The sequence below is a fragment of the Sturnira hondurensis genome, unplaced genomic scaffold (assembly GCF_014824575.4).
Source record: "Sturnira hondurensis isolate 20B ecotype Veracruz unplaced genomic scaffold, ASM1482457v3 Scaffold0000780, whole genome shotgun sequence".
Lineage (NCBI taxonomy): Eukaryota > Metazoa > Chordata > Mammalia > Chiroptera > Phyllostomidae > Sturnira > Sturnira hondurensis.
The window spans coordinates 23719079-23735353 of record NW_028073411.1 but is presented as its reverse complement, the minus strand read 5'-3'; the positions used below and the strand labels follow the sequence as shown (position 1 = coordinate 23735353).

The following is a 16275-nucleotide window of genomic DNA, read 5'->3' as shown; positions in this document are numbered from 1 at the left end:
CAGCCTGTAGAATCGAAAGTACTCACGGTCCAGCCCCTTGCAGACCCCTGCCCTGGACCACGTGCCTGAGCAAGGCTCTCCTGGTGCTGGGGTGGCTGAGTCTCCCGCCCCACTGCCCAGCAGCCTGCAGCAAGCTCCCTGTCCAGAAGCGCCCCACCCTTCATCGTTCCCCTGCCACCCAAAGCTCAGCTCTGATTCCCTGCTGCTTTCAAGTTCCGCGGGAGGAGGAAAGCAAAGCCTTTTATTTTTGCCGGCAGGTGATAAACATATGGCAAATGAATGGTGAAAGGAATTCAGACTAAAGTGTGAACATCTACTAGGCCTGCCTTTATTCTTTCACCCACATTAAGATGCATTGGTTCTGTTGGTTTGTTTTGTTTTTAAGGAATTTGCTCTCTGAATGTATAATATTTTAGGGGCTTTACCAATTCTCCCTAGTAGACTAGGAATCAATAACCCAGTGTCAACTTCTCATTCATTCCTCATCTATGAAACCTTTAGGGGAACCAAGTGCGTATGTGGTGCCATTTGCCTATTCTGCGAAAACGAAACTCAGAGGAGTTGCTAGTAAAAGCAAATCCGACTTCCCTGGTCTCCAAGTCTGCTGATGTTTCCAAAATCACTTTAGGGGATGGCTGTTGAACACCGCAGTCGGTGATTTGTGTTTGGCCCACATGGGGAGAGAGTGCTACTCACACAGCTTTAAAATTCCAGGCGAGTTGGGTCATTATTCCACGCTCCCAGCGGTCACAGCGCAAATCACAGGTTACTGTCTGGCCAGATCCCAGGGCGTCGGCAAACTGGTGAAATCACACCGTTCACAGGGCCGTTCTGGGTGCTACAAGGGCAGCAGGCCCCCAAAGCTGCCCCAAAGCACAGGGGGGCTCGGCAGGAGCCTCGCCTGGGGCAACAGGGCACCTCCATCACTGACTCAGCCCAGCGGTCCCCTCATCTCTTCACGCACTTCCCACAGCCTCGGCACGCCCTCAAATGAGACCCCATTCCTCTCCCAAAGAGTGAAGGGATCCTGGTAGGTTTCGGAAAGATGTCTCTTCTCTTTCGATGTAAAAAAGGGAAGTGGGTGGAGGCGTGCCGCTGGCGCAAGTCTCTGAGCGCGTAGCGAGCTGCCGTGGTATTTTAAGAGGCAAGCTGGCACGGAATGAGAGTTGGTGAGGTGAAGACCTCAGATTACCTTGCTGAGGTGTGTCATCTATTTACTTCCTTTCCCCCAGGACTTTGGAGGCTTAACTGACAGGCAGCGTGCAATACTCCACTCCTCGGTGCACGTGGCTGGGATGTGTACCCAGGCGTGCACCCGTGCACCCACCACGGAGACCGAGATCCAGCAGGTCCGCATCACCCAGAGCTGCTTCTGCCTCCAAGGAGACCAGTCTCACCGTGGAAAAGAGGCTGCCTGTACTTGAACTTTGAATAAGTGAATTCACTCAGCATGTACTCTGATGTCTAGTTTCTTTTGCTCACCGTGGTTTTGAGATACACCTGTACTCTTGTTCTTTTTTTAATTATTTCTACTTTATTTTAGAGAGACAGGAAGGGAGGGAGAAAGAGAGAGAAAGAAACATTAATGTGAGAGAAACATCAACTAGTTGCCTTCTGTATGCGCCCCAACCGGGGACTGAACCCACAGCCCAGGCATGTGCCCTGACCTGAATCGAACTGGCAACCTTTCAGTTTGTGAATGACCCCCCCGACCCCCCAAGCCTGAGCCACGCCAGCTGGGGCTGTGCTCTGGTTCCTTTGGGTTGCTCAGTCGTATTCCACTGTAGGACTACACCAGCTGGTCCGTTCATTCTCCTGGCTTGTTCCTTTCAAGGCGGTTTGTTTGGTTTGCCTCCGGTGAAGCGTTGGGGAGAATCACACCCTTGCATCGCCCAGGCCCGTCCATTCACAGGACAAACGGCAAGGACGAGTGACTGAGGCCCACTGAGATCACCCAGTGGGGGGCCCCGCATGCACTCCTGAGATGTTTGTCCCTCGCCCTTAACTAAGCTTCAAAGAAGGTGGCCTCTCCGAGAGCCACAGTTCAAAAGCAATGCAACCGGTTTCCTCTAAGGGGGACTGCTGCATGTGATCTGATGTGTATACTTATGCTCCGGATAGCGGGTGTGGCGGGGAAGACGTGGGTAGCAGGCCAAGCAAAGGAGGACAGAGCCCACGGGGACTAACCCAAGGTCCTGGCTCTGCTTCCTGTGGAAGGGTTGTTTTTACATTTTTATTTTTTAAAAAAGATTGTATTTATTCACTTTTGGAGAGAGGAGAAGGGAGGGAGCGAGAGAGGGAGAGAAACGTCATTTGGGTGCCTCATGCACGCCCCCTACTGGGGACCTGGCCCAAAACCCAGGCACTTGCCCTGACTGGGAACCGAACCAACGACCTTTCACCTCGACCCTTCTTCACCTTGTGGTACGACATCCAATCCACTGAGCCACGCCAGCCAGGGCAACTTTAATTGCAAACCGACACTTTCTGAACTTCAAGTGAATATTTGTTTTTTTTTAAGATTTTATTTATTTATTCTTAGAGGGGAAAGGAAGGAGAGAAGGAGGGAAATATCAATGTATGGTTGCTTCTCTGAATCCCCTTCTGGGAACTGGCCTGCAACCCAGGCATGTGCCCTGGCTGGGGATCGAACTTCGATCATGTGGTTTGCAGGCCCACACTCAATCCACTGAGCTACACCAGCCAGGGCCAAGTGAATATTTGTTTACTGCTCTGAAAAGCTGTTTGGAAAGTCGCTGTGTTAGATGACAGCCCCAGAGAGAATGCTGGAGAACGCATGTAAATTCCCCAGGGGCCCGGCCAGGGAGGAGGGGAAGTCTGGGGGTGAGATCATTTGTTACTCCTTCCTCTCACCCTGAAAGAAAACACAGACTAATCCATTCTCTGCAGCACACAGGAGAGAAAACAAATCCATTACAACGAACACAGTATTTTTTTAAGACTTCCCAGCTGCATTAGACAAGAAACCATCCTGTTCTCCAGCCCAGGAGGTGCCAGGCAGATACAGCAGGTGGGAACGGGGGCAGTGAGGTGGGTGACGAGTCGCCGACTGCAGAGATGGTCCGCACCAGGGGCGGGCGCTATGTCGGCTGTCTCAGAAGGAGCGGCTTTGCATGGATTTCTTAGTAATAAGCCCCACACTGGCATTTACAATATGATTGTGCTTTTTATACAAAGATGTCTACAGAATTCCAGGAACTCTACTGCCATGTGAGGCCCAGGTCAGTTCCCCTTTCAACCTAGAACCCGCCGTTCATAGTGAGCGGTCCCACTGGAAGTGGGGGGACAACTGGCAGGGCGCGGGTGTCCACCTCCAGAGAAATTCTTCCACGACGTCCCGCCGTTGGTGAAAAGTAGGATTCCACTCGCCTTGCAGCGTTCAATGGAGCAGTCGCAACTTCTGTGGGACAACTGGGAAGCTGGACACACTGACGAGACCTTCCACCCGTTACGTCCAGGGCCTCACCCATGCCTCGGCCTCCGGTCCTCGGGCCCAGCAGACGGGTGTCTCCGTTTTCTTTCCTAGGGCTGCTCTCTGGCTCCCTCCCTCCCCGTCACAGGCTCTATCTATGTGGGGTCTGTGCGTGCACCCTGGGTGGGTGGGGTGTTGGTGGGCCGCCCGAAACACTACTGGGGGTGTCCAAACTTTTGGCGTCTCTGGGCCACACATTAAATACACTGCAACATGTAATCATAAAAACGTCTCATAATGTTTTGGGTAAATTTACCATCCTGTGTTGGGCTGCATTCACAGCCATCCTGGGCCCCATGTGGCCAGCGGGCCATCGGTCAGCCCCCCTGAGATGTAACACCTGGTCTGTGCATTTCTCTACAGTAGACCCCTCCCCTAGCTGACACTGTCCCTCCAACATGCAGAGGACAAGCCCAGACTCTGCCAAGATCCCACTGGGATCTCAGTAACCAAATTTACCACCTTCGGGCCCTCCCCAGCTTGGTTCGAGACACCCGAAATTGGGTCATGTGAAGCCTCAGAGACCTCTGACCTTTCACTGCGCCAAACCCCAGCATCCCATGAAGGTCCGAATGCTGTGGTCTGCAGCCCCACAAGGCCATTCTCGCCTGTCCCCGCCCCTCGGCGTGGCCTCTGTGCTCAGCCCCGCAGCCCCTGCCTGGCCTGCTGCAACAGCTGCTGCGTCCGTCTCCAGCAGGGGCTTGGCTCCCCGTCCTCTGCCGCACTCAGGCCTGCTCACGCACACCCAGGGGCTCTGGGTCCCTGCTCTGGGCCCTCTCCCTGCCCTCCGCCAGTCCACCCCGGGAAGCCTGCCGCTCCTGTCCTGCCCCATCACAGCCCCCAGGGATGAGGGCCCCTGCTCCTGTTCTCCCTCCCCTTCTGTGTGCCGAGTCCTCTCCTTTACTGCAGGCAGGCAAGAGGTTATTCACCCTTGACCCCGTCAGAGGCCCCTGCCCGACCAGCCTCCTCACCCCTGCGTCCCCCCACCTCGCACGCCCCCTATTCCTGCAGTTCCACCTTCCACCTTGAGGGGTCCCTAATGGTATGACTCTTGCATCCGGTGTCACCAGGGCCTGGTTCTCCTGGAGCACAAATTCCCGGGTGGCCAGGCTCTGTCTCTGTGGCCTGGACACCCACAGCAGGACGGGGCTTGGCGTCCGCGAGGCCACCATCAAAGTTTGCTGAAGGGAACTGAAGGAGTGCTGCATGCTGTGAGGCACCAGTGTGCAGGGAGAGGGGACAACCCCACCCACAGGGGCGGAGGCAGACCCTCCCGCCCTCGGAGGTCGGACCTCCTCTGACCCGGCCCTATCTGGGGGTGACTGACCCCGCCCGCCCGGCCTCCTGGGCCCACTCCTCCCAGTCTGAGGCTCCACCTACGGTGCTTGTCTCCTAAGTCCCTGTGGGCCCGGGAACTGGTCTGCCAGCTCTGGCCTTCACTCTCTCCAGGGCTGGTGACACATCTGTGAGTTTGCTTTGGACACAGATGGGATCCCATCAGCGCACACTCCAAATCCCTTCCTCGGCTTCCGGTATTTCCCAGGCCAGCCTTGCTCCCCTTTGTCTTCACTCTCCTCTGCCTGCAGCCCCCACACTGTCCCTGGCCGAACACTGGCTCCTGGAGCACTGTCCAGCTGTTTCCTGTGGCCACATGACGTCATCTCCCCAGGAAAAACCCCTGCTCTCCTAGGACGGGGACAGTCCCCGGGGGTTCCTACATCCCCGGGTCTGGGTCTGGGCAGAGGCTGAGCAGGTGAAGGGCCTGTTGGTTTAGGGACTCGATGCACGTGGGCCACGCCAAGGCCTCGGCCGCCCCCGCTGCCCAGCAGCATCAGCAGAACAAAAGGATGCGGGTGAGCCCTAGGGGTCTGTCCCAGCCTCGGCCTGCAGAGCTGCACTGCCCCTTCACTGCTCCGAGAGTGAGCGCAGTGTGGGAACAGCCCGTGGGCTGGGAGCGCTGACCGCACAGCCCGGGTCCAGGCAGACCTCTAGCAGCAGACGCTGCAGGACCTGGGCGGGGCGGGGGCTGGCGCTAGGGCCGCGCCCTCCGGCCACTCCCCGGGGAGAGCGGGCAGCGGCGGGGCAGCTAAGCAGCTCCCCCACGCGCTGCGCTCCCGCCCTGCCGCTGGTGCCTCCGCGGCCCATGTCCTCGGCGTTGCTGCGCTCGCCCGCCCTGAGGCCCCCGAAGATGAAAAAGGAGGAGTCGTTCCTGGGCAAGCTGGGCGGTACGCTGGCGAGGAAGAAGAAGGCCAGGGAGGGTGAGTGTGCCCGCCGTGGGCCTCCAGCTGCGCCTGCGCCCCGCAAAGACCACGCGTCCCCGCGCTCGCCACCCAGTTCCGCTGGGACTACGCGTCCCCGAGCGCGCCCCGATCCCCGCCAGGACCTCGCGTCCCCGCGCGCGCCTCCGCGATCCCCGCCGGGACCACACGTACCCGCGCACGCGCCCGGGAGTCGCGTCCGGCGTGGCGCGCAGCCGCGACCTTTGGGACAGGCTTTGACCCTTGTTCCTTCTTCCTCTCCGAGACCTTTAAACACCACTTGAACCTGTCAGGAGCCAGGCTGCCCCTCCCGCCGCGGTTCGCGGAGCCCAGCGCTGGGCTCTTGCGTCATTGAAACGCCGCGCCAGCTCCTGCTGCGGCCAGGCCTGGGAGCCAGCGTCAGGCGAGCTCGGGCACGCGCGCGCCCAGCCCCGCGCCCGGCCCTGCGGGAGTCGCCTTTTATTGAGCGCCGTTGCCCTGCCGCTCAGCTGCTAGAACTCCTACGCCGTGACCCCCATTCCACGAGCATTCACTGGACCCTTGTGCCGATCTGGCCCCGGCTGGCCTGTTGGTGTCCTTGGGGCGGGTGCGCCCGCGGCCCCGGGTGTGTGTGGGGCGTATTAGGATGGGGGGAGGCGGGGCCAGAGGCCACGGCGGGGCGGGGTCCTGCTCACGAGGACCACAGAGCCCTCCACCTCCACCTACCCGCCTATAGTTGTACTTCATGTGCCGGTGGAAATAATTCTAGAGAACTATCTGCCTCCTCTTACACGTTTTCTAGAGTCGCGAGGGGCGTCACCCTTGGCGCCGTGTGTGTGTGTGTGTGTGTGTGTGTGTGTGTGTGTGTGTGCGCGCTTTAAACACACTGCTGTCCCCAGGGGTTCATTCTTGAATTTTCCAGCGGGGGATGGGGGTGGGGCGGAGGCGGGCGCTGTGAGAAGGCAGGTGGGCCAGAGGCTGGCCTGGGGCAGGTGTGGGGACAGCAAGCCCCTGGAGTTAGGGGTGGACAGAGGGATTTCCTTCTGCCTAGACCCAGAGCGGACTTGCCTCCTGGACAGTCCCAGGCACCTCTGACCTGGCATCTCCCCTGGGACGCCTTTAACAAATTCAAGGACTGGGGTCCTGGAGGGCAGGGCCTTGTCCCCTTTAGCGGTGTCCTCCGGAGCAAACCGGCCGCCCCTCTCTCAAGCTTCAAGTGGAAGGGCCCAGTGGCTCTTGAGTCTCTATGAAGCCACGCCTCCCGAGGAGAGGAGGAAGGCGAGTCCCTGACTCCTCATCATTCCTGCTGTCTCTCCCACCCACATCCTTGTCTTCCCTAACATCCTTTCAATTCCTGTTTATGCCTGAGAGCAATCACAGACGTAAGTGACACTCCCTGTCCCAGCGCCTTCCCCTGGGGGATCCTAGAGAGGGAAGCTAGACCAGGCACCAGCTCCCCTGGAACCCAGAGCCAGCTGTACTAAACAGACCACCCGCACTGATGCGGTTTCATGAAGAAACGGTAACCAGCCCTGGCTGGTGTGGCTCAGTGGACTGAGTGCCGGCCTGTGAACCGAAAGGTCGCTGGTTCAATTCCCAGTCAGGGAACAGTGCCTGGGCTGCTGGCCAGGTTCCAGGTTGGGGGCGTGCAAGAGGCAACCAACTGATGTGTCTTTCGGACACTGATGTTTCTCTCCCTTCCCCTCTCTCCAAATATAAATAAAATCTTAAAGGGAAAGGTAACCAGACAAATCAGAGTGCCGGGGAAAGGACTCAGCACAGGTGATGTTAGGGTTGAGACCAGAAGGAGCCAGGAAAAACATCTTTCACAGAACAGCAAGTGAGTGGAATGTTCTGGGCCGTGGCCACTTTTTGTAGGTGGCGGTGGTGCTCTTGGAACACAAAGGCAGCGCGCCTGAAGCCGTGGGCTGCTCCCGAGTCCCAGGGCGAAGCTCTGTTCGTCCTCGCTCTGAAGTGACCAGCAGCCTATGCTCGGGCAGCTGGGGCCCCCCCAGTTTCACCCCACTGCACCTGCACCCTGGAGTTACATGCATCCGAGTCACAGGCACCCCGGAGTCACACACACCCTGGAGAAGCAGAGTCCATGTGAGCCCAGCAGGAGGCACTGCACCCTGGTGTATGAGGCTGCTGGATCCCCTGCCTGGGTTCTCCAGTTTGGGGTGCCTGGGACCCTTAGGGGTCCCCGACAGAAACCCAAGGCTTCAAACTGTAATTAGGCTTTGATGCAGCACTTGGGGGAAGGCTGGACTTGGGAGGGCCCAGTGGCTTCTGTCTGGTCTGTGGGGGAGAGAGAGGGAGGGGTCCTCAGTGGAGGCCAGGTGTGAGGACAGGTCATGGGGTCCTGGATGGCTAAGGGCTGCCAGTATTCCTGCAGGCCTGTCGCCCTGGCCACTTGCCCTCCTTTACATTCACAGGGCGCATGAGGTGGTGCTGGCCCGGACTTCAGGGCCCTGGGGATGGCTCTGACCTGTCTTCCTCGGGAGGATCAGGAAGAGGGGCTTCGGGGCTTGCCGGGCGCTGCCAGCTGCACTGTGGGTTTCATTTCCTCCTTTGTTAGAAAGTTGACATTGAGTTCAGGGGCGTGGGCAGAGGGGAGGCCCTTGTCAGGGAGGAGGGGGCAGCCCTGCCCAGAAGTTAGAGGTGCGGGGAGCCCGGGGCATGTGACCCTGCCCTGGCTGGCGGCGGAGCTCATGGTTTTGACAGGGCAGACAGGCATGTGCCTGAGGACCACCTGCCCTCCCCCAGGGCGACCGCTTCAGGAAAGGCTGAGGAGTCGGTGCCGGAAGTGTCTGTGGACAATTTCACGGGGTGATTAAGGCCCATGTTCCAGGGAGGGACCCAAATTTATGTCATGTGGTGGCCTGGTGCAGGAAATGGAACTGTGACTAACCGGGGCTTTGGGAGAAGTGGCAAGGAGCACTGGTGGGTGGGGGGGGGGAAGCGCAGAGCTCCCAGAAGAAGGCCCCCGGGGACTTTCAGGAGCAACATGTTCACAGCTGGGTTGGTTTCACAGGCGCTAGCCAAGCAGGTGCGAGGAGGGGTTCCCCACGCGATGGCCCCCTGGTGACCACAGATGAGAGTTCCCCTGGGTACATCTGGCCAGAGGCTGGGCAAGGGGTGCCCCAGGGGTGCCCCAGCAAACGGGTAGAATCCTCTGAGGGGTGAGGCCACCAGCTCAGCAGCCAGTGAGGCCCTGGAGGGAAGGGGCCAGATGGAGTCTGCTGCATGCAGGTGACCGCCACCAACCCCCAGGCCCTGCCCACACCTGTGACCGGCACAGGCCTGCTCCCAGCCAAGGCCACCAGAGCCACACGGAAGCTCTGTGCCTCCTTTTCTGTGGGGGAAAACATTAAGGGAATTCAAGTCCCTGATTGCCTAGTATTGGTGGGGGGGGGGGAGAATGTACATTTCAGAGCAGTTTTAGGTTTGCGTGACGTGCATGTCCTTTCGGGTGCTCCGGGCCGCCTGTGAGTCTCCGTTGGTGTGACGACTGCGCAGGGCTCTGGCTCACTTTGTGGTGGAGTTGTTTGACGTCTTGCCGCTGAATTTTAGAGTTCCTGGTGTGTTTCGGGTACCCTCCCTCCTTTCTCAGCAAGTCCTCTGCAGACACTCTCCCGGTCTGTGGCATGTGCTCTGGGTCCCTGGCCGTCTCCCGCACATCGGATGCAGAGATGAATGAGCGGGCTGTTGACAGACTTCTGAAACCAGATCTGGTGACATCGCTAGGTGACTGTGACCTCCAGCTGAAGGTTGGAAGCGTTGTTCCTTTTGTGACTTTAAATGACTCCGGAGAGATGCCTCCACGTTCTAAACCGCTGTCTGTGCATCCCTCGGGCTCCCTCCGGACCGCCTCGTCTTCACAGAGTGACGGGTTGTGTGGGCGCCGTGTGGCCCCACACAGCAGCCCGCTGACATCCTGCCCGGCGACAAGTTTTGGAAGTCAGCCCTGCCAGGTACGAGTTTTCACCTGCCCTCAAGTCACCTGCAAAGTAGGGGTCCTGAGTTTTGTAGTTGAGAAGCACAGGCTGACTCAGCAGCCGCTTCTCGGCAGTTTGAACCCACTGGGGGTGATTCTGCCCTGGGGGGCAGTGGCAGTGTCTGGGACACTTTGGGTGGTCACCACTGGGGGTCAGGGTGACCCTGGCTTCCAGTATGTGGAGGGAGGCCAGGGTGCTGGGAAGCGCCCTGCAGCGCACCGGCTGTCCCCACACACAACACTGAGTTTTCCAGCCCCAAGTCAAACGCCAAAGAGTAAATGAAGCTCAGGGGATGGACCCTGGTCTTTGTTCACTGATGTGTCTCCAGCGACGGCTCCCAGAGCTGCCGGACCAGCCCCTGGTGCTGGGGCAGTGCCTCAGGGGCCTCCATGCCAGAGTCTGGAAGGCCCCCCAGCCCTGCTGCGAGCCCAGCCCACCCCCAGCCTCTGGGCTCTCAGCTCAGTTTCTGGACAGAGAATCCAGGTGGCCCGCCTTGTCCTCTGCCCCAGGGTAGGAGAGCGGGGTGGTTCCCAGGAGCTCAGAGGGCCTAGGAGACAGATAAAAGAATCTTTACCTGGTGCTCACCTGGTGGGCTGGGAGCTGGGGACAGGTGGTGACCTGGCCTGTCCTCAGGAGCCTGGGGGGAGGGAGCAGGCCAGTGTGGTGATGGAGAGCCATGGAGGGTGGTGGGGGACACACAGCCTGGACCTGGGTTTCTAGGTTTCGGCTGGGGCTGCAGGTAGAGGAAGGCTAGGAGCTACCCAGCGGGGCAACGTGGGGCTCCTCACCAGCAGCCCTGGAGAAGATCCCAGCTGGTCCCTTTTGGGGACATGCGGGCTGTTTGTAGTGGCTGGGCCATGGTGTGGCGTCTGGGCTGTGGTCAGCTGTGGTCAGCCACTGGCGAGCCAGAGTGGTCTGTGGGGTCACTGTCATCTCCGGCACGCAGGCTCTGAAAACAAGTTGGACGAGGCAGGCGTTCTCCAGGACCCTGTCTCCAGCTCCCGGGGCAGAGCTGAAGCACCCGGCGGGGGGTGGGGGTGGAGTCATGCCCGTTCAGGACACCTGGCACAGAGAACTTTGGGACAGTAGTGACCTTGAAGTGATCTCCACATTCTGTTCGGGGGCAGATACCAACAGCTTCTCCACCTATACTTTTACAAATAAAACGGGAATAGCACTTCCTTCTCTGTGGCGAGACACGGCAAGGAGGTGTGGTGGGCCCGGGGTTCTGCACTTTCCCAGGTGCCCACTCGGTAGAGCTGGCCACCGACAGGCCCTGAGAGAGCCGTGGGTGAGGGCACTCGGCCCCCAGCCTCAGAAGGGACAGAGAGAGGCTGGTAGGAAGGGGAGGGCCATGTACAGGGTGGGCTCCAGATGTTCTAGGGGAAGACAAGCTAGGATTAGTCCTGTCCAAGAGGAAAACAATTCCACGCTCTTCTCTCCAAACCAAATGCCTCTTCTTGGAGTGGCGGGACCTCTGCTGGTGGGGTGGCTCTGGCCGGCTCCGGGTGTGGCGTCCGATTCCTTAGAGAGCCGGGGTGGAAATCCCGGTCCTGTTTCCTCTCTCTGGCCGAGGGGAAGTGGCTTTCGAGGGGGGAGGGCTTGGTGGGGCTTAGTCAAGTTTCCTTTGATTATTGTGATTATAATCTTCCAGTCCACCATTTCTCCTTGTTTTTCTCACCGTCATCGGGGGTGGGGGGACGTGGGGTGGGGGGACGTGGGGTGGGGGGAGGCGTTCACGAGAGAGGCACCCAGCCTGTGCCTTGCTGGGCTTTGCGTGGCAGCCAGTGAAAACCTGGAAACCTGGCCTCTGTGGGGGATGGAAACAAAGCCGGGCTGGGGTGATGGCCTCCTCCTGTGCCCGGGCGGGTGGCCTCGCTCAGGAGTTCTAACTCCCTGTGGTTCCCCCAGCCTCCCGGCTGCACCTGGTCCCTGAAGAAGCAGGTCGCCTTGGCAACCTCACTCGTAAGAGGAGCTCTGCTTTGAAATCCTGTCTCCTCCACTTTGTGGAGTTAATATTTATCGCACACCCCAGATTGCTCGCCGTGGCCCTCCCTGTCCAGTCGTCAGAATAATTAAGGGATGTTTATGAGACGGAAGTGGACGAGCACCTGCTGGGGGCGATGGGAGGGCCCCCGTTTGATGGATACCCCCCGCGCGGGTGGGCAGAGGGCAGGCACCTTGCCCTGGCTGGTTTCTGGTTTCCAAATGCACGGCTCCGTCCCATGGAGACCCAGTCTACGAGAGCACGTCCCCTCCGCACTCTGAAACTTTTCAGGTTCCCAGTGAAACTGCTTGCCTTCCTAATGAGTGTATTCAGTGTGTCATGTCGCACAGTGGCTGAAAGACACGAGTAAGCCCAGGACGTGTCCCAAACACACGGGCCCACTGGTGCTGACCTGCTTGTCTGAACCGACTGCTGCTGAGGCAAGAGAACAGAGACCAGGGGCGTCACCAAATCCAGGAGTTTCTGTGGCTTCTGCGCCCTTGAGATCCTCCTTAGCGCTGCGTGCCCAGGTCCTGGGAGGCCTGCTTTCTGGTCCTGGCCTCAGAGGAGACACGAGATCAGCACGGGGCAGCAACTTAGTCCCTTCGTTTGGGACCTACTCTGAGTGTCCGGGCCATGGAGACCTGGCTGGGGCGTGTACCACCCTCTGACCTGGCAAGCTCCGGGGCCTCGCCTCCTTCTTTGTGAGCTGGGGGAGCGTGTGGGGGACACCCCCGCTCCGCATTCCCAACCGATGGGGCCTCGCGAGTTCTCAGAAGGGCAGCCTGGCCCTGGCTGGTGTAGCTCAGTGGTTTGAGTGCGGGCCTGCAAACCACACAATCGAGGTTCGATTCCCAGTCAGGGCACATGCCTGGGTTGCAGGCCAGTTCCCAGCAGGGGATTCATGAGAGGCAACCATACATTGATATTTCTCTACTTTCCTTCCTCTCTAAAGATAAATAAATAAAAATTAAAAAAAAAAAGAAGGTCAGCCTGCGCCTGCGTGGGCTGCTCGCTGGGGGTGCATAGGTCTCAGCATTTACCCTCGTCCCGGGGACTTCGTCTCCCCGGGACCCTTAGATGATGTGAGGAGGAAATTGGAGGGAGGAGTCGGAACCTCGCCGGTGCCGGTGCCCCGTGAGTGTTAGCTGCTGATAGCGTCGGCCAGTGAGGGTGTTGCCGCACAGCCAGACGTTGGAGCTGGTTAGAGGCGGGGGGTGGGGGCGGGGCGGTTTCCACCCAAGAGCAGACGCAGCTCAGCCCGGAGTAGGCAACTGCCTGCCTCCGTGTTCGGAAGGGCTTGGAGGCTGTGTCTGGGGGGGAGGGGCAAGGGATGCTGGGACTGAGTGGGCGTTGGAAGTGTCGTTCTTGGCCTGGGTCTTCAGACCTTTGCTTGCTGGTCGGCCAGAGCTCGGGGGGACAGTGGTGTCCTGGGAAGGCCGTGCTCGTGGCTGACCCCCGTTGTTTTGAAGCCACATGGCTTAATGCTTTCACGTGGGTCACGGTCCCACTCCAAAATTACGTTGTTAAAAAGTTAAAGAGGGTTCGGAGGGCCCCTGTCACCGGCCTGTGTGGTCCCTCTCCCTGGCTCCGCTGTCCCCTGCCTGCCTGTAGGCTTCCAAGTTGTCCCCGTCGAGGTACAGGGAGGGCTTCCCTGGCCCACTGGCTGCACCAGTCCTGGGCGTCCGTGCTGAGGTCGTTGGTTCGGTGCCTGGGTGCCCGCTCTCCTGGGCCCCCAGCCTGGTGTGTCGTTGTGCGGGGTCACTTGGGGTGGACTTTGTGTGTTTGCTGAGTGAGCAAGAGGTGGTCTGTGAGGGTACAGCCGCTGAGCCATCCTGGGGCCCCACTGGTCCTGCTGCCCTCTGGGGCTTTGACCTTGGGGAAGGGGCTTCCCTGCCCTGGGCCTCAGTTTCCTGTTCTGCAAAGAGTGCCTAACTGGTAGGGTCATGGGGGCGGGGGAGGGTTAAGTGAGTTGTTAAATGGCGTGTGTGGCTCACGTTGGGTGCACGACTCCCACCGGGCACCCTGCCATTTGACGCGGTTCTCACACTATCGCCCCGGGACGGCACCAGATTCCAGGGGTGAAGGGCGCGGTCCCACAAGCCTGCCACCCCCTGCAGGTGCCAGTCACGAGTTCAGGTGCTTGTGACTGACTGGCCTTAAGTGAGGGGGTCCCCCGCTGGGTTTGATTAATTTGCTAGAGCAGCTCACAGAATTCAGAGAAACATCCTACTCATTAGATCACGTTTATTATAAAAAGGACACAGCTGGGGAACAGCCAGATGGAACAGGTGCCCAGGGGGCGGGGCAGGGCAGGGGTGAAAGGTGCTGCCCAGGGGGTGGGCGGCACCTTTCTCCAGCCCCTCCCCACGGGCGACAACCCCGGAGCTCTCTGAACCTCCTCCTTTTGGGTTTCTTTGGAGGCTTCAGTGCTTGGGCACAGTTGATGAAATCTTTGGCCATCGGTGATCGGACGCTGTCTTCAGCAGCACCCGTAGGTTCCTGGAGGGACTTGAAGTACCAGCTCTCTAATCACAGTCGGTTCCCCCGACAACCAGCTCCTTCCCGAGGTTACCTAGGGTTTGCCCTCATTAATATAACAAAAGACACCTTGGCCGCTCTCTCACCAAGGCAACGCCTGGGGCTTCAGGAGCTCTGAGCCAGGAACCGGGATGGAGACCAAGCCTGTCTGTTTCTCATTATAAATCACCGTTACCCCAATTCCCCAAACACATGTCTGAGAAAAGGCTGGTGCCAGGATGAGGAACTCCTGCAGCCCCGCAGTGAAAAGACAGGCGGCCCAGGGAAGGAGAGAGAAAAGGTTCGAACAGACACTCCGGTGAAGATGTGGGAACGGCCAGCATGTGTCTGGATGAGATGTCAGCATCACTAGTCACAAATTAGGACCAGAGGGGACACTCTCCACGCCCAGCAGATCCCCTGAAGGGCCTCGGCGAGCACGAGGAGCCAGGGGCCTCTTGCTGGCTGGTCTCGGGGGTCTCCAGTGCGGTGGTCCCGTAGGGGGTCGGCTTGGCGGTTTCTTGCAGAGCTGTGACCCCGCAGTCCCGATCTGAGGCATGTACTCCAGAAAGCAGAGCCCTGTGTCCCTACGAGGACGGTGCCGGTGGTTCGTAGCAGCTTCCGTCACGGCTGGTGTTACAGGGCTGACACAGGTGAGCGGCCGGGTGTCCCGCTGATAGGAGAAGGGAACATGGACGGGGGACAATCCCAGTACAGAATGGGGGGCGAGAAGAAGGGACCAAGTGCTAAAACAATAAAAACAGGGTGACCGCCAAGCCCACTGCGCCCAGCAAAGGCGGCGGGACCCCAGAGAGGGCACCCGGTGCGGCGCCGTTTGCAGAAAGTGCCTCGGACACAGTCGTCTCTGGTGTCAGCCTCCGGGCCGGAGTGGGGCTTTCCCCGGGGACCAGCAGGGGAGTTTCTGTTGTGAAAGTGTCCTCTGTCCTGACGGGGCTTCGAGAGACACAGGTACACGCATTTGTCCAAACGCGCCGCAGGGGCACCGAAACGTCCATCTCACCGCGTGCACCTTTACTGGAAGCCGATGAAAAGAGAGCTGCAGGCGCACACTGAACTCAAGTGTAGTCCCTTGGGGCAGAGACATACCCACCTGCAACGTATTTTGAAAAGCATAAAAAACCAAAGTGGGGTGGGGTCAGCCCAATAATGCCCCCCAAGCACGCCCACTTCCCCGTCCCAGCACATGCGTGGCGAGTCCATCCCCTCCCACGGTGAGAAGGGCTTTGCAGGTTCAGCAAAGGGTCTGTGGCTGGGGAGGTCACCCTGGATTAACCGGGTGGATGCCAGGGTCTTCTGGGAGGGAGACCACCCTACACCTTCCGGAAGGGGCTTCAGCCTCGCCAATTTCAGCCCAGGAAACGCATTGGGGACCTTTGACTCCCAGAACTATAAGATAATAGATTTGGTTTTTAGGATAATAGGACACCGGTGCAGACGGGTCGCTGGGGAGACAGAGGGACCAGTGGGGACTTAATGGAACGAACAGGAGCAGCCGGCGGGGTGCTCAGGCAGTGGGCGTACAGGTGTTGTCTCTTCCCCGAGTCCTTCACACGCCCCTCCTGTTCGTTCGAACACTTAGCTACAACACGGTATCGGGGGAAGTGCCTGGCCAGGCGGGTGATGAGCCGCCCGTCGGTGTCCGCCCTCGTCCTCATCCCCGTTATTACGGCCACTGCCGCCCGCGCTTTACCCATCAGGTGGGGAAAGTGGGCGTGCAAGGCCAAGAGCTGGGCTGCTGGTTCCTGGCTGGAGCCACACAGGCCCCTCTCTGAAGTCAGTTTTCATTTCTGCCCGTCGCCTGGGCCGGTCCAGGCAGAGATGGGACGGGGCGGTACCCTGATAGCTGCTCCCTTCGCCTGTGGACACCCCTCGCTGCTGCTGCTCCCGGGAGCGCCCGTGCTGTGAGAGGGCACGTGTTTTCGGGAAGTCTGTCTGGAAAACACATTATTAGTATAATGAGATTTTAATGATTTGACATTTTGTTGGCGCAGTACATGGAGTTTCAGTGTTACTGGGAGC

General features: G+C 59.2%; 1 protein-coding gene across 1 annotated transcript in view; it reads left to right on the top strand.

The window, feature by feature from the left end:
- Positions 1–5219: 5219 nt before the first annotated feature.
- Positions 5220–16275, top strand: part of PARVB (parvin beta) — a 73313-nt gene continuing 62257 nt past the window's right edge. The window contains exon 1 of the mRNA XM_037049795.1: positions 5220–5751. Coding sequence (XP_036905690.1) covers positions 5637–5751 — 115 coding nt within the window. The 5' untranslated portion in view covers positions 5220–5636. The remainder of the gene's footprint in view (positions 5752–16275) is intronic.